General features: G+C 35.5%; 1 protein-coding gene across 2 annotated transcripts in view; it reads left to right on the top strand.

Annotated features, from left to right (window-relative positions):
* Positions 1-1,020: 1,020 nt before the first annotated feature.
* LOC5576764 (general transcription factor IIH subunit 1) overlaps positions 1,021-18,443 on the top strand; it is a 34,532-nt gene continuing 17,109 nt past the window's right edge. Inside the window, exons 1-2 of one of the 2 annotated variants that reach the window (XM_001662800.2) lie at positions 1,021-1,167; positions 6,378-6,715. In XM_001662800.2, coding sequence (XP_001662850.2) covers positions 6,562-6,715 — 154 coding nt within the window. In that variant the 5' untranslated portion in view covers positions 1,021-1,167; positions 6,378-6,561. Of the gene's footprint in view, positions 1,168-6,204; positions 6,292-6,377; positions 6,716-18,443 lie in introns of those variants that run through there. The other variant, XM_021854253.1, reaches the window with a different exon arrangement.

The raw sequence follows: 18,443 nt of genomic DNA, 5'->3' as shown, positions 1-18,443 counted from the left end.
TGCAATCGTTGAGTCAAAAAGTATAAGTTTGTTGATTTGAAAAAAATAGAAAATATAATTAAAAGTTCATCATACGACAAAACCATCATTCAACGGTCATTTCAAAGATCAAACGCTTTCGCATCGCTCCTCCACTGCAAAAATCCATCGGAATTTTGGTAGCACCCGTCGGAATCGCACCAGAGGGTTCGCCATTTCTGCTAGAGTCGATCGAGGCGCTCCTTCGGTCATTCCCTGAAGCATGCAGTGTGAGTCAAGTTTTTCGACCACTTTCATGAAGCGAATTCGACCGAATTCCGATTGATTTTGATTCGCATGAAAGTTATGAGCAATTAAGATGGGCCAAGGGCTGGAAAATTCATAGATTTCTTGACGGATTGATACTGATTAGGGTGGATTTGGCGGCAGCTCGATTGCTCGGTGCTCGAATCGATCCCATCGGGTACCACTGGGGTAGCATTCGAGCAGGTACTACAACAGAGCATGCTCGAAATGCATTCGGCTTTATTCGGCAATGATCGGGCAGTGTTCGGGAAAATATGCCCTATCGGAGGATGGAAATTTATAAATTGTTTAGGAAAAAATCGTTTAAATGTGATTTTAATTTTGTTTTTCAATTGTTTTGTTATTTCTATTCAACATGATGTGGTTAGGAAGTGTGATTTGATGTGAATACTCCTTATGAATGAGTTCAGCTAATTATCTCATTCGTTTGTGTGATAATTTTCATAATAGAATCCATTTTTCATAGGGATGGTTTTTTGAACATTTCTCAGACGTTGAGACTTTAACAAGGTTTTTATGAATTAAACATTGTGCGTGATTGTTATTTACTTCATATTCAACTATTTTTACTTTTCAAAAGTTGGAATACGACAAAATTTTGCTCAAAACAGCTGTCCTTAGTGCCGCCCCATCTGCATAGAATAATATGTGCCGGTTCGGTTTCGAAACGCTGATAGGGCACAGCAGGAAAGTTACCAGGGAGGGGATCCTTCAGTTCTAAATTTACCATTTGGAATATTTCTTGAATACAAGTAACGACGATGTGCGATGTGATTATGTGTTGCAACAATAAAATAAAAATGTTCTCTCTGAATCAAATTGCACATGGCGGCCATAAAACACCATGGAAGAAGCTCTCCGTAGAAAATAGACCAAAAACAGGTAAAATATTGCCGTTTTCGGACCGATTTCGGGCTTGGATTGGCGCTAAAGTGTCGCGCTAGCGGAGAAATGTGAAGTTTAGTGAAAAAGTATGCGAATTTCGGTGAAATGTGGCAAAATAGTTTTCCACTTTCGGAAAGCGAAATTAATCATGATTTTCCTGTTCCCATTTTGCCTTGTGTACTGTGTTGCGCTGCTTGAAAGACGGGGCCGTGCGGAGCACTAGCAAATTGATCTTCCGGTTTCGACGATTTCCATGGATTTTCAAATAACTATTGTTATGAAACTTTTACTTAAAGTTTTTAAATGCTTTGTATAGGGTTTCCATGCAAACAACATAATCACATTATTAATTTCAAATCAATTACGATTTAATTTTGAAATATTAATTGTAAGTGACTGATTTGTAATTTTACCAAAGAATTACGTCGAAATTATGTAAAAATACCATGGAAACAAGGGCGGAAGCTCATGAAAAACTATCATATTCCAAGCAATTGGAATGATGCTCCGCCACCAGGCCCCATTAGCGGGGCTCACTGCCGGTGGGACTTTGCGGTGTGGAGTGATTTTTTGAAAGCCTGTACAGACATGAACTGTCGGGGTCGGATTCCGTGGAGGCGAAGAGACAGAAGAGGAAGAAAAAAAAGAAGACGAATGTGCGGAAGAAAAGAGAAGAGGCCGCGCGTGTATATTCATACAGTGTGATACAGTGGTATGGCGTCGGGCTTTCGAGTGTGCTATGCGGGACGCGTGTTGGCCAGCCACTGCCGCCAGAGAGGGCACGTAGAAACACCGAGACCGACAGTGACGACTATGGAATATGGTGGTTGCTTGTGGTGTTTGTTCTCTCGCTTCTCCGCATTATTAAATCGGCTCTTTCTCTGTGACTTTTTGAGTTTGCGAGCATTTCTGTGAATATTTTCGAAACATACTCATAGGTAGTGTGATTGAAAAAATGTATTTGAATGAAAAATGCCAGGAAATTCATTGTTATATCAAAGTAATTATTCAAATATTTTCAAATTAATAAGGTGTTAAACTCATTGTACCATTATTTATTAGTGAATTGCAATCCAACTTCCATTGAGTTACAAAAATTCTTTTTCTACTATTCAATTAATTTACTTTCTGCATGATTATTCATGCATTGAGCGTTATTACGCCGTATATAAGTGTAGATGTGCTCGCATACGCTTGCGATTCATACAAACTTTGCATCGTTTTAACCATCCCATGTCTGGCCGCTGTCGTCATCGGATTCTCCCCGTATAGACCAAATTGCAGGGAACGATAGAATACCGTTCGCGGAACATGAACTCGAATCGATGAAATTCTTTGTGTTTATTTTCAACGAAAAAGTGAAAATTTGATTATCGAATAAACAGCCCCGCACAGCTCGCGGCCATTTAACGATCCCGTGTTCTTTGCGTACCTTGTGATGACTGTGCTGGAAAAAAAGTGAAACCGGAGACAAACGACGATCGAGATCAACCTCACTCTAGATTGTAGATATTGGCGTATCGAGTCCATCAGACAGAAGTCTGCTGTAGTGCAAATATGTCTGAGAGGCAAATGAGGTCGCCTACTCTGCTGATGGTGCAGTGGTGATTTAAATTGCGAATCGAAATAGGCCATGGCGAAGGCAGAATGGCGATAGAGCGCAATTCGGGCGGCTTTTCCGAATTTGGTTTCCTTTTTTTATCCAGTTTGAGGTTTGTTTGAAATGATAGTGATTGGAAAAACGTTGTTAGAATTTTATAAAATACTTTTTTTAAAAGCGAAAAATAGCTTAGAATAAAGAGATGATAACTGGGTTCATGATGTGCAGATAGAAGTTAACTTGTAACCTTTTATTAATTTATCATAAATGTATTCAAAATATATATTTAAAAAAGTCTACTGTTGAAATTTGTAGAATAACGGTGAAACGAAGATAGGCGTTTTAAAAATAATTTTTAAGCTTTACAATGCTCCCAAAGTTAAAAAGTCAGTTCCTATAAGTTCGGTGGGTTTAAGCCTGTTGGTACAAAAACAACATTGTTATCTCTGTACTACTCTAACATTAGTCGCTACTATTATCTCGTAGTCATGCTATACACATGAAAGTTTTGTTATACAATATGGGGAAAGTTCGTTAGTTCCATGGTGAATCAGCTTGCCGATCATGAAGCTCTTTTCAATAGGTTTTGAGTCACTCATAGATGAACTCTGTCTAATATGAGACTCACCGAATGTTTTAGGATTCGATCCATTTCCATCAGATTTTAGTTTCCAGTTCCCTGTTTATGTCCATCAGAGACCATTTGTCCACGACTTCCCATCAAAAACAAACTCCAAATCTGCCCATGTTCGTCGGATGTTCTACCGATTGAATTAATACATATTAATACTTATTTCAACTTTGCATTTATTTCCAAGCTAAAATTTTTAGATTTTAATTCTTTACTTTTTTATTTTTCTAGATTTCATTAAAGGGCCAAAATTATTCAATTTCAAGTTCTAAGGAAAACAAATTCATTGATTCTGCAATTTGAATAATTATTAGAACTGTTCTCCACTTAAACCTAGTTTAGGGTAATCAATTCGAGGTGGATAATAAGGAAAACAAGCTATCTAATTATAAACTTGTAGTTACAAAAACTGAATTTCATGTAAGTTGTACTAAAAAATGTTGCGTTTAAGATGAATTACAATACATATTTCACATTTTTACAGAATTATAAGCTAGTTCTTACATAATCCTGGATAGCATTCGGAACATTATTTTTATAAAACCATGGGGCAAAATCAAATTCCCACATAACCATATGGGATTCCTGTAAAATCCTTGACAAGATTCTAGAATGAATCATTGTTCGAGATTTTGACGAACTTAACGTATCTTCAGCTCAAAGCTGGGGAGGGCTTGACGCATTCGATCATAAAATTCCTTGGGCCAGGTGCAAGAATTTCAATTTTCCAGAAAGAGCTATTGTTTTCTATGGAAAGGAGAGGCTCTCTTGTCACTTAGTCACTCAAATAGGAAACCCAGACAAATCTTTTATAAAAAAACTGCATAACTTTTTCTCTCAAAATTTTACCCACAGTTCTCGCAAAATCTTGAACATGGGTTTGAAACTGCAAGATTTTTTTAGTTATGATTCCTAAAAATTCATTTTTGGATTTGTGACAGGACGAACCCATTATTCTGGGAGGCATTCTAAATTCTTACAAATTCAATAACAGGAATTATCACTAGACTAAATTTTTGTCACTGACTGACTTTCGTTAGGTTTAACAAAGTTTTTCAATTTCTAGTTTGAACCTCATAATTGGCCCGACACTCAATATTGGTTCTGAGATGTAACCCCCGATTCATATACATTGGGCAGGCCTGTTCTACAGAAACCAAGATTTTTTTTCTATTCTAGACTTGATCTTTAAGAAATCTGGAGCACAATTATGTCATAATTTAGGCAGGACTTCTTATAGAATCGTTAGCAGGAAGACGATCTCAATCTTTGTATATATATTTTCTGCTGAAGAGTTTTTTAAGTAATCTTGTTTTTTGTTTATTGAAGTAGGGGAAAGCCTCTATAGTGCTATTGTTATTTCTAAGTAGCTTCTTCAAGAGGCACAAACCCCACTTGTCTTTTCAACACGTAACAATAATTCGTAGTCCTACTAGCGAACCCATGAAACTTAGTTTGTATTGTAACTTAAAAGTAGCTCTCAATGATTTGTTTTGCACAAATTTTAGCCTTTTAGCGAGCAGTTTTCGGCGCAGGATCCCAATTTTTAATTTAAGCTAAGTGTGCTGTTTCACTCAAGAAAAGTAAAGAAATTCCTTGACTGAATGGATCAAGAAATTTCCTACAGAGAGCCCCCTTTGAAATTACATCTCTTCTCAACTGCGTACTGTAATCAGAAAAATGTGATTTTCTGGACCATTTCTTGAAAGAAATTTTCCACGCATCGAGATAGGCGATTCCTTTTCTTGTCAGTAACAAACCAGCCTTTAATATTGATGCTTGGAATGCAAGTGTGCAAAGTAAATCTTTTGTAGAACATTCGATTATGATGATGATTTGTAGAACTTTCGAAAGCTCAAAAAAATGTGAAACTTTGTGGATTAAACCGTATAATGGAAACAGTTTTCTAAAGTTTTTCTACTAAATGCTCAATGTGTGAACGCCAAGATAAAATTTCATCTAAAATCAATCATAAATACTTAATTTGTGTGACTTGCTCAGTTGGGATCTCCTCTAGAGTCAATTTAAGATTCATATTTTCACGGTTCCTCTTGAATTTGAAAATAATCGTTTTGATTTAAGCTACGCTCATTGATAACATGTTCTGATTTAAGCAATCATCGAGCATCTCTACATCAGTGTACATGTTCTTGAATATTTGCGTTTTCCATCGCTAAAACAAACTTCGTCATCTGCAAACAATCTCAAATTTAAATACAGGGAAATAACAATGAACCTAAACTATTGCCCTATAGTACTTCTATAGAAAAAGGTTTCAGCATGCTCCGGATATTACTAATTTCTGGAGACGGATCTGGTGTAGTGGTTAGAACACACGCCTCTCACGACCTGGACCTGGCATCGAATCCCATTCCCAAAGCCGTTGGTCCCGAGATGAACACTAATCAAGGGTTAAAAACCTCGTTAATAACGATAAAAAAATAACCATTGAAATAGCTATAATTAACTGCTACACCTCTAATACCTATTAATTCAAGTTTAATTTAAGAAATAATCCACCAACAAACTTTTTTTTCCAATACATTCTTGGCCCACCGCACAACATTTTTCCTAATATTTGACCCGCCGTTCTAAGTTTTATATCTCAATATAATGTGAAGAATTGCAGATATCTAGCGGTTTTGTTGAGTATGATGTGAATTTCATTGTAGTTTTCTGTAACAGCCTGCGGCAATTTAATTTGACTTTGTATGCGAACTGACCTCTTCCACTGTTCCAGCCACGCGTTTGCTGCGTTTGTGTGCGTGTGCTATCGGAAAATTCGTCATCACCTCCGTCAGTAACAGTCATTTGACAGTTCTTTGTTGTTCGTCGTCAGTTTCGGCTCTGGGTTTCTTTTCCTCCGCGTTTCGACACTTTTCCTTGTGCAGTGCGTGAATGTCCAAGTTTTTCACTAAAATTTCCACCCTTTTTCGATTCTGACGCAACGAAACTGATTCTTAATCTCTCCCGCAGATATCCCGCCATCGAAGCATCGCCGAAAAGCAAAGCAGAAAAGCACCCCACGAAGCGCATCTTTCTTGCGGGGGCTTCTACTGGGAGCTGCCTCGGAGCGCCGCCGTGTCCGTGTTGGCAATCCGCTCCGCCACGGTCCCACCACCACTTCTCGGTCAGCTCGGATTTCGGGTAAATCGTCACGATGACCACCACCCGGGAGGACGTCCTTCTGCAGATGGGCGAAGTGCGCTACAAGAAGGGCGACGGGACGCTCTACGTCATGAACGAACGCATCGCCTGGATTGCGGAACACCGGGACACGGTCGCCGTGTCCCACCGGTTTCAGGATATCAAGAGTAAGTATGATTGGGATCTGTTAGCTACTGTTATGTGACTAATCTCAGAGCTGGTATCAGATATGTTTTTAGATAATTGGTCTCTATTTTGATACAAGTCTTTAAATAGTAACTACTGGAAGGTCTCTAAAGTCTCCAGTCTAACAGAAATGGTTTCTAAAGACACTTTTTTTCCTTATTCTGCATGCAGTGAATCCTAGTGAGAAAAGCCAGAGGCCTTCAGATACTATTACGCGGTTAATCCACGATATTTTTCAGGTTTTCGCCGAGGAAAAGTTTCAGGGACTCATTTAGTTTTTATCTATGAATTTCCTCTGGTATACTGTTCCCTCCTCAATGGCTCCGACCAAAATTCATCTAGAGAGTTGTCCCTGAATTATACAGGAAATTCTTGCTTAAAAATTTATCCAGACATCGCTCCTGGAAATCCATGAGCACACGACGTTTTCACCTCTAATAATTTCCACGAGGATTGCTCCAAAAAAGTTTCTTAATTTCTCCACAGACTATTCGAAGAAATCTTTCAAAAACTCTTACGGAAATTCATCAATAAATATAACCAGGGTTTTTTTAAGTAGTTTCTTTACGAATTTCTTCAGCATTCAATCCAAGCATAAATGATCAAGTAATGGATTCAATTATCTCCATGGATTCATTCAAAAAGTCAGTTATGGTTTCACAACTGTTACTACAGCAATTATTCTATTATTTCTTTGATCATTCCTTCGCAAATATCTACAGGGATTCTGTCAGTAAATCCTAGCAGCTGTTATCCAGAGATTCGATTGTTTTTATCAGCAATTTATCTAGCAATTTCTACAAGGATTACTCCAACAAAAGTTTCCAGATATTTGTTTACTAATTCCTCCGCAGTTTTTAAAGAAATATTCTTAGGGATTTTTCCAAGAATATCTACGCTGATTTGTTCAGTTGAATTTTCATGAGGATTTTTTTCAACAATAATTCTTCTATGGTTTCTCACTGAAATTGCTGCAAAATGTCTCCAGAGATTATTTGAGGATATTTTATGGAGATTATTCCATTCTTCGATAAATTCAACAAGGGAGCTTTTTTCCGAAAATTCCCTACTTATTTCTTCAGCATTCAATCCAAGCATAGGTTCTCAATGGATTTAAGGTTTCACTACAGTATGGATCAATGCACGAGTTCACTAATTTGACGCTTGAGCGGTGCCAAATTCACTCGTTACCATGGTCTCATAAATTACACGGCACCGCTCAAACGTCAAATAATAAACTCGTGCATTGGTCCATTAACAGCAATTATTCCAGTGTTTGCTTCGATCGTTCCTACACAAATATCAACAGCAATTCCTTCAGGATGTTATCTAGAGATTCGATTGATTTTTTCTTAGCAATTTATCTAGAATGTCTGAGAATTCCTCAAGGAAGGAGTTCTTCAAGGGTTACTTTAGAACATAAATATGTTTCATTAGAGATTACTTTAGTATCTACAAGGTTCTGTATATGTTATTATAATCATGTTATCCTTTAACATAAAAGATTACTGAAATGAAAGTAGAGAATAAAGAGCTAGCTCAGTTTAGTACTAGCTGTTGCATGTGACGAAAACAAATCCAAATTCAGGTGGTGAGTTTCTATTTTTAATTAAGAAAGTTCTTTATATTAAAGTGCAAGTAACTGTTATGTGTGATAACTAAGCCAAGAAACATAGCAAATATCAAATCTATTTACTACGTTTCTTGGCTTAGTTATCATACATAACAGTTACTTTTGCTTTTATTTAGAAGTACCTATTTCTATTTTTTTCGCTGATTTTGTCAAAAATAAAATTTCAAAAAAAATCCTTGCCATTTTCTTGTAGGCATCTCTAGAAAGATGCCTAGAAATATTCTTGGAAGTCTTCCTTGGATATTTTCTCAAAGTATTTTTGGAGAAATTTTCTTTGAAGAAATTCCTGGTCGAAATCTTTATCATGGATGTCATTTTTGTTCAAAACCCTAAGCAATGACTGGAGTCATATCCGACTAAATTACTTGGTAAATTCTTCAATTAGTTTTAAACGCGAATCTTGGAGCAACTCCTAGAGAAATCGATAAATTCCTTATAACTTATGATTTTCTACCACTGCGCGAGCCAAGACATAAACCTTTAAGTTCTAAAAAACAACCTAAAAACTTAAAAAAATACCTTTCTGTCGACCGGTTTCTGCCGCGATGTAACCCATCTACGGGACAATGTCTGATATAAATAAAACTTATAGAACGAAACGCAATTTTGTACTCAAAAAAGGTAGTGTGTTCGATAAAATCATAATTTCAACGAATTTGCATGCAAACTCGTCGTATTTCGTTTAATTTATTGTTTGGAATATTATATCACACCATTTGCAAAAAATTTAGCGAGTCAGTTTGATGCAAAAAGTAAAACTAGTGCAAAAAGTGTGCAACCATAGGATAAGGATGGTCTCAAAGCTTGCATTAATTGGGTTTTATCAAGGTTTCATGAATGTGAGAAAAAGTGATATCGAATAAATTTGAAAGCACAAAAATCGATTACAAATCTGATTGCCAGGGTATTAGCAGCGTTTTAGTATGATTCAGTTAAGCTTCAGAAATTCTGACAGAAGAGACAACCAAATAACTGATGTTGCTTCCATAACCGTGCAATAATTGTCAATTTACCCTACTATTCCAGAATTTGCTCTAGGAATTTTCTCATCACTGCTTCCACTGATTCCTGCAGCAGTAGTTACTCTAGTAGATCTTCCAAAGATTTCCACTGAAGTTTTTCCAAGGAAAACCTCAAAGGCCTTTTGAAGAGTTTTTGAGGAAACTCGTTGAGCATCCCCAACCCAGATTTCATCACCATAACTCGTACCAATTTGCTCACTCTGTTGAAATAGTGGTGCAACCAAGGGGGTTTTAGTGGGTCAAAACCTCCTATATCCTGGCTTCGAACGATATGTTCGTCAAACATACGTGCAGGTATATTGGGACATTTTTAACAGCTGATGGATGTATTATCCAAAGCTTCTAGAGTATTTTAGTTACCTCAGCATTAAGCCGAATTTTACGACCTTCAGGGCACGTAAATTCCCCGAGAAGCAATGCTATAGTTTTCTTTGATTACGAATATAATCCTAGAAAAGCTCAAAAGAGATGGCGGCTCCATTCCTGATACAAAAAATTACAAATATTCGTTTTCAAGCCGATTTCTTATCCATTCATCGCCGTTTTATCTCCCAAACCACCAGAAACTAATTCGAAGTTTCCTCCATAGATTTTATGCTGTATTCCTCCAGATTTTTTTAAAAGAAAATCCACAATGAATTTCTCCATGCATTATCCAGTGTTTTGTCATAGATTTTGTTAAGATTTTCTCCGAATATTCCGTCCTGATCTTCATGATTCAGTAATAAATCTCCTCCAAATTTAATTAGAAGATTCCTTTAAGAATTTGTCCATAGATTCTTTCAGAAGTTTCTTAGAGAATTTGTCCACAAATTATGCGTAAACTAGGTGTGGAAACATGTTTTTCAAAGTGATAGATGTGTTTTTTATCAAAGCTTTTATCTGAAGATGTTTTGTGATGTTTTGTTTTTTTTTACTTTTATTTGATTTGCTTGCGTTTCTGCTCGAGAGTGCTCTGTGATGGCACCATCAATTGAATTCGTTTCGCGCGACTCGTTTTTTTATATCTCCCGTGCGTGTTGATTTAAAAAATGAATGGTACGTGGATACTCGGCTCGGGGTGGATTAAGAACTGCAGTGCGTGAAGTTTAATGGGCAGTTCTAAGTTACGGCTCACGCTATTGTTCATTATTAGAGGAGTGACAGATTGCAGACGATTTTCGATAAAGGAATTTGATGAGTTGGTTCTGATCAGCAGCGCATAATCACAATGCGTAAATACTAACCATTTGTCGGCCAGAATGTCTACCGATCGTATCCTATGGCACTACCCTTTCCATCAACATCCCGTAACACCTATGAGAGGTCGTAGAGTTATCTGCATCTATCTTAAGTAGGTGTTCAATCAATCATCCTTTGCCATTCCTCAGCTTTCGCAAGGACGTGGCCAGGACAGCTCTCGATTATTGGAGGATGCGTCAATCTTGTCTAAGAGTAATAGGTTAGTCCCAAACCTCTGACTTTGGTAACGAACGGGAAGGAGGCAACCCTCATACAATGGTCTACGACCACCTACGAATTTGTGCGAAATGCTAATGCTAATGCTAAATTATGCGTAAACTAATACAACGTGCCTTCCACAGACTTCCTGAAAAAAATCTCGTTCAGAAATTCTTTAACATTTCTTCAGAGATTACCCAATAAAGTTCTCAAAAAAACTGCCCAAGGATAGAAGTCCCTCCTAGAAATCGTCAAAATAATATTAAAGAAATTATTTCAAGAACTCTTAAAAAATTAGGATTGTTTGTAAGTATCTCTGTTGAAATTTGTATAGGAATAATGGAAAAACTCCGGACAAATGGGCATGTGACATTGCGTAGCTTAGTTTGAAGGAATTCCTGAAAAGTCTCCTAGAGGAATCTCGGGAGTAATTATTTAAAAAAAACAATGTTTAGTTTTTTGGACGATTTCCCGCAGGAATTTTTGGGGAACCCTGTGGAATGAAATGAAGGAATCAGCATTAGACTTCTGAAGGGTTTTCAGGAATAAATTCTGAAAGAGTTTTTTTCATAGACTTATTAAAAATCGCTAAATGAATTTCTTGAGGAATATTTATTAGAGTTTCTGATATACTCCTGAAGAAATCTTCGGAAAAATCGTTGCTGGAAAAATGTGGAAAGCAAAAGCAAATTCTTTCACAAATTCTTGCAGATATGCCATCTTAACTACTCTAACTACTCGAGGGGTTTTCCATGAATTTCTACTAAATGTCACATAGCAATTTCTCTTGTTTAGTATTTTGAGTAATAAAAGAAACTGTGTTAAATTATAAAAGGAAGTGATTTACAGTTTTTCTTTTTAAAATTCTTGGAGGAAATCTTGGAGGTACCATGACCCCACAGTTATGGATCAAATAGTGTGGAGTCCAACCTATAAAATTCAATAAAATGACATGGAAAACGTAAATTTGTATTTTAAAAGCACGAATTGAATCGTTTCTCATTGGAATTTCGGTTAGTAAGCTGTTTTGTGTGTAATATTTACATAGGATTGCATAAAAATTAAAAATTGCATCGGTTTCTGAAAACCATATTATGGATCAATTTTCATATTTTGGATCAAATTGTGACATATTACGGATCAGTGCGCAAAATCAAGAGATTTTAAACTCAATGCATCTGTATTGCATGATTTGGTGAAAGTTAACAATGTGTCACATATTACTGCAAAAAAAATAGCATTGTTAGAGCTGGAAACGAGGGTAAAATGTCCTTTTTTGTGATATACTGCATTGTAGTAACTGAGGCATGAACTGTTTTCGCTCCACACCAAGTTTTCCACCCATTTTTGTCTGCTAAAAATGAAATTTACCAACCTTGATGTTGTATTAGTTTTATCCTTAGCGCTATTGTATGAAAATGTCGAATACAATGCTTAAAATGGTAGAAATGTACATTCTTTGCTAGTGATCCATAATCGTGGTAAACAATCATTTCCTGGTCCATATTATGGATCACTAGTTAGAAGTGCTAATATTCGGTATATAGAATCAACAATCAAGAAAACTGTTTTCTAAAGATGAGTTCACACTAAATCGAAGCGAACGAGCATGTTTAATGCTATAACATATGAATTTTACCACTTGTGGGAGCTTATGAATGCTGACGGCACTTCTTACAAAAAACGACCATATAATGATAGCTGTGTGGTACCAACTAAACATTTGTCAAATACACCGTTCTTAAGCGGTTGAATGTTATGCTTAACTTTACAGATGCTAGAAGACAAATAGCATAACATGGGAAAAATAAGTTTTACGTCAACTTTTATGTTTTGAGCGAGTTATCCGATGTTGAACGCCAAAGTGATCCGTCACTGTGGGTGATCCGTAACTGTGTGGGCATGGTATCTCTGGAAAAATTACTGATTTAATTCTTCGAGATGACCTAATCGGATAGCTTGAATAGAATCCCAACCAAATCGATGAAAGAATGATGAGTGAACTGCTGGATTATGATTTTCTTGAGATATTTGTGAAAGAACTATTGTGGGAGTTCAGAAAGAAACGCATGGAGAAATTCCTGGAACAATTTCTGGAGCTCTCTAAAACACGAATTCTTGTAGGTTTCTTGAACGGAGTTCATGAATGAATTGCGTAGAAAACCAGTTAAAGAATATTAATAAATGAATTTCCGAAGAAATCTTCGGAGTAGTCTTTTTTTTACGCATTCGAGCCCTATGAGCAAATTCTTCATTAACCCTCTAATACCCAACCCCGCCTTTAGACGGGGTACACTTTGGAATTTTGTGTATTTTTTCGTAGCTTGGAAATCAAAATGATTTTATTTTTGGATTTAACCTTGACTTATAACTTGCATATAAGGAAGGTTTTTTTATGACTTTTGGAACTTTTTTGTATTTTTGAAAATGGTTTGAAAAATTGTATTCCTATATAACCTACAAATGCCTGGGGTTCATTTAATGTGTAATATAAAAAATCGAAGCTTTTATATTTTTCTACGATCAACCTATCACAGAAGAAGGGCTTGGTGGAATTAAAATAATTTCAAACCTGTATTTCTGTTAATTACACGGAAAATAAAAATATTTCCAGAAAAAAAAATTAAAATTTAATATTTTTAAAAGTACCGTGAAAACTTGAATTTTTATTATTGCCAAAAATCAATAATCAGAAGAGGCTCCAAGAAAAAATGAAAAAGAATAGGGATGTTCAAAAATAAAAATTATAAAAATCAAAAATCAAAATTCACAAATTTGCGAATAAAAATAAATTATTGCCCAAAACGTGTTTAGAACGATTTTAGATAACGAAAAATGATATTTTGATCGAAAATAAAAATTTGGGTATTAGAGGGTTAAAGAGAACCAAAAAGCCGATTTGAGTAGGGGTGGGTTTACTTATATTTGAATAGGGAGAACCTTATTTGTGACGTTCTTACCGAAGATTTGCATTAAATTATTTGGAGTCCTAATAAATAATATTAAATTGATAGGACGGCTGCAAATTTCTACTACAAATCAACATCACATCGTAAATATTATCAAAAGTAAATAATAGTTCTAAAATTTACCTTTTCACATAAGATTTGATCATCAAAAAGTGACATTTTTGATGCGTAAACAAAGTCATTCATACTTTTCTGGTCATATAGTTATTAAGGTGGTTCAATAAACTGTTTTGTTGCACATCGCGCATCCGATTTTAGATCATATGCTGAGCGTCCTCCCAAAATTCAAGCTGATTTGGATGAAAACTGAAACTGCATAAGATTTTTGTATGAGTTGAAAATCTTTGGCTATAATTCCCTGGGATTAGAATTATATTTTCCAGGGAGTGATATTAGATATTTGATTACTGTATTTTGTAGTGTTGATTAGAGGTTGCATGAACATTAAAACAATGGCAAAGCTTTTATTACAATCAGATTTTTTGGGTTTTCTGATGTAGTGATCCAATTCAAACTACTGCATAATACGGTTGTCATTTATTGAAATCATTTATACTCCAGGAAAATATAATTTCAAGCTGGTGAGACGATTACAAACTGAGGGTGCGTTAGGAACACAATCAGACCCTTGAATGTGCAATGTGGGTTAGTATATGGGAACTGCCATTGACGGTTTCTAATCTTCTACTAGGTTTTCGAAACCCAACAGGGCGCGTGCACCGGGTTGCGGATAGGAGCAAAGGGCGATCAGTAGCATCCACTTAAATGATAAGACAAAATGCCGTTCTTTGACTAGGTAATGTTATATGATCGCCTATGGTGTTGTAGTACTATAAAGTATTCCACTCTCTGGGAACTCTGACCTTGATATTGATTTTTTTTTCTTAAAAAATAGAATAAAATAATCATGCTTAATAAACTCAAAGCACCTTCACTGCAGTAATAAATCTGATACCATCGATTTTTCAATCAATCAAATGTGAAACAAAAATCAATGAGTGGAAGAACTCCTTATCAAATAAGCCACATCAGCTAAGTCCATACATAGACAAATGTTACGTCATAGGGTCATAACGAGCGTTTAGTATGTATGGTAATAGTTGATTCTTATCTAATGGGGGTATTACAAGACCACGCGAACAATTTCGAAACAAATTAATTCTATACATCGGTCTTATTAACCGAGAGGCTCAGCTATGCTGTAAAACCATTCCTTAGCAAATACTCATTAGTACAGTCGTGTAACAAATGAGTGATTCCAAGCAATAGCACCAAAATTTGGTAAATTTTTTAATTCATTTTTTTCTATTGAGCTGAAACTTTGCACAGTTTTCCAGTTCCATCTAAATCGTCATTTTCCGATATCAAATCTTCAAGTTGAGTCACGACTAACTTTTCAAAAGGGTGTATGTGAAAATGGTTCAAAAATATTCAAAAAACTGCACAGCAAAAACGGTTCGTTCGATTGTTAGACAACTAAAGAAACAAAGTTAGACAACTAAATAAAGATTTCAAAAAAAAAATACACAGTAAAAAAATTTTTTTTTGCATTAAAAACATAATTTTTGACACAAAAACTCAAATATCTCAAAACCCTATCGGAATACCAACGTAATTTTTTGAGGGAAAACGGTCCATTATATTAGCTATCTACCATAAAAATGGTGATGGTAAACCAATAAACAAAAAAGTTATGATATTTCAAACATGTCACAATTTTCACATTTAGTAGAAAAAAAAAAAATTTTCGGTGTAAATTATTACGGGAACCGCAGTTTGTTGCTGATTTTATTGTTAAGGGCCTTGCGTGAATTAAACAAGTTGTTTTCATGTATTCATTAGTATTATGTATATTATATGTATAAATATTATGTATATGTATAAATATTATGTGTATATGTATATATGTATAAATTAAAATGAATTAAAAGATTACACGAAAATATTTTTTTTTTCTGCGATTCGCCCAATCAAATAGTTCTTTTGCAGTTTTAATTGGATGCTCACGTTCTTTGGCTAAACTTGCTCTTGTGGCCATGCGCTTTATGGTTCCTCCAATAGCATCACAAGGACCTTTGCCATGTGACGTAGCAAAGAAATGCCATTCTGCATCAATTCCGTACTTTGATTTAAATTGACATAGGCTCGAAAAATTCTTACGGTTTTTGTACTGCGATGCTGCTCCATCAGACATGAAATATATCTTTCTGATTTCTTTATCCTTATCAACGCGTAAAAAATTAATCATTTTGGCAATGAACAAATTTACAGATACTGAGTCGTGTCTTAAATCTTCGGAAATTACAATAAAACTAAAATGTTCAATTTGCGTACTTCCATTGAAATCAATAACGAATGGATGAATTGTAGCTTGTTGTACGTTCCAGTGATGGGACTGCACTTCATCTTGCAATACAAAGCTATAGTTTTCAGAAAAACCACAAATGATCAAATATTTACCATCTTGTAATGTATTTTTCGTATTTTTTAAAAAGCGGGATTGCTCTGTTTTAATAAAGTCGTGAGGAATTAAACTTTCTAATTTCAAGCAAAAAAATGACACAAACTCATCTACAGGTTTTACAATAGTTTCTAGGTCACACCTATCCGTGGTCACCCATTGCTCAAATGATAACTGATCAATATAATTTTCTACAAACTCAGCGAATAAAGTATTTTCCAATGATGAAGAATCTGGACAATCCGAACAAGATCGTAGATAGCAATTTGATGTTGTATTTTCACACAAAAGACTACCAGGTAACATTTTAATATCCTTTGATAAATTGATTCTTTTCAAACTATGTAAGATTAGGTTAATATTTTCGTGTGTTGTGCACACACAAACATTATGTGTTCCTGAATTGGATAGAAGCTTGCATTGCCTTGGACGAAGGCTTGCAAATGAGGAAAAACCTACCATAATATTTTCGTTAATTTCCTTGAAGCGTGTATACGCTTCTTTCAAAGTAGTCATCATTAATCGTTTTAGGATTGCTTGACGCTTTCCATCTTTTTTTACAGATACATAATCTTTTTGGCCAGGCATAGCTCTACTTACTTCATCGTCTTCAAAATATTGAATTATTTTTTCTTTTGTCTCATCTGTTAATGAAGTACTCGACCTAGCATTGTTGGTTGCAAGACAGTTGTTTTTGAATTGTTTTGCCTCTTTTGCTGTATTTCTATTGGTTTTGAACTCATCAATGGCGTCTTGAATAGACCACGAGCTTGGCAGCATCGACAAAATCAATAATTTTTCTTTCCTTGTCGTGGCTAGATTCGAGAACCTTTCCTTCATATTCATAATTACCTCATCGTAGTCTGTATTTTCCACATCCTCAGGTCCTAATTTGAAGAGGTTTCTTCGTACAGCTTCGTTGATTTCACGGTATTTTTTCTCGGGATAATTGACGTAACCCATCTTCGTCCATTTAATCGGAGTCACTTTTATTCCAGCTATCCCTTCGTTGAAGCGTTCGATGTTGACCTTCTGGATGCACTCATCTTCTGATTGATTTGTTGAAACAGATGTCGCTGATGGTACCGTGGCAAGACTATCTGCACTTGGTACTTCTGGTAACTCCTCAGTTGTTGTCGGTGCATCTAGTAATTCCTCAGTTGTTGTTGTTTTCGAACTTCCTGCAACCTGATCCACCGATGATGTACAGATTGCCCGTTTGTCAACGTTTAAACGGCAGGACGTACAAATGCGTAAATTTGTATTCAATGTAGACATTGGAGCATAACCAGCCGCTTTCAGTTTATCTATGGTGCTTTCGGTGAGATTTCGTAGCTCTTTCGAACACTTTTTTTCTGCAAACGGCCTGCAACAGTTGAGAAAGCGACTACTCATGTTGCTCGTTAGATTTTAATAAACAAAATCACTTTTAAGTTTTTACTGACTAGTTTGGTGTCGTTTGCTTGACTGAAGAAAAAATTTACAATTAAATCTTTTATAACCATAGTGGTAGTATATTTTTAGCTTTTTCGTGAGTATGTTCATGGTATGTACCTATCATGTTTTTGATGTTGTTGAAGTTACTCGCTTTCTCCCAAATATGATTAACAAAGTCTATTCTCTACCAAGGCGGGTCTATACCCAGGTGTAATCAGATTTTAACTTTGTGGAGAAAACCAGCGCCGAGAAAACCGACCTGCTTTACGTATACTAGATCACCTGGCTATAGACCCGCCTTGTTCTCTACGAGGTAAACTTTTTGCAGGTAAACTAGTCGTATACCTGTATAGAAAACTTTTTTTGTAGCTTTTGTCTTCAATATTAGATTTCTTATAGGTTTCTTTTATCAAAAGGTTTCAACACTATTGAGAGAATTTTTCTTCAGTTACGTACAATAAAAAATATGACACTATCAAAACTTTAGATCACAACACTGGATCGCGTCTAACTTTCTAATAGATGCTATAATAGTTATGAATAATTAAATAAAATATCATGAAAACAACTTGTTAACCTCATGTGGTACCCTTAACAAAAAATTCAGCAACAAACTGCGGTCCTAAAAAAAATTAACAATGAAAAAAAAATTTTTTTTCACTAAGTGTCAAATTTGTGAAATATTTGAAATGTCATAACTTTTTTGTTTATTGGCTTACCATCACCAAAATTTTCTGGTAGATAGCT

The sequence above is a fragment of the Aedes aegypti genome, chromosome 3 (genome assembly GCF_002204515.2).
Source record: "Aedes aegypti strain LVP_AGWG chromosome 3, AaegL5.0 Primary Assembly, whole genome shotgun sequence".
In the NCBI taxonomy this organism is placed as follows: Eukaryota; Metazoa; Arthropoda; class Insecta; order Diptera; family Culicidae; genus Aedes; species Aedes aegypti.
The sequence above is the reverse complement of the archived record's forward strand: the minus strand, read 5'-3'. Positions and strand labels throughout refer to the sequence as shown.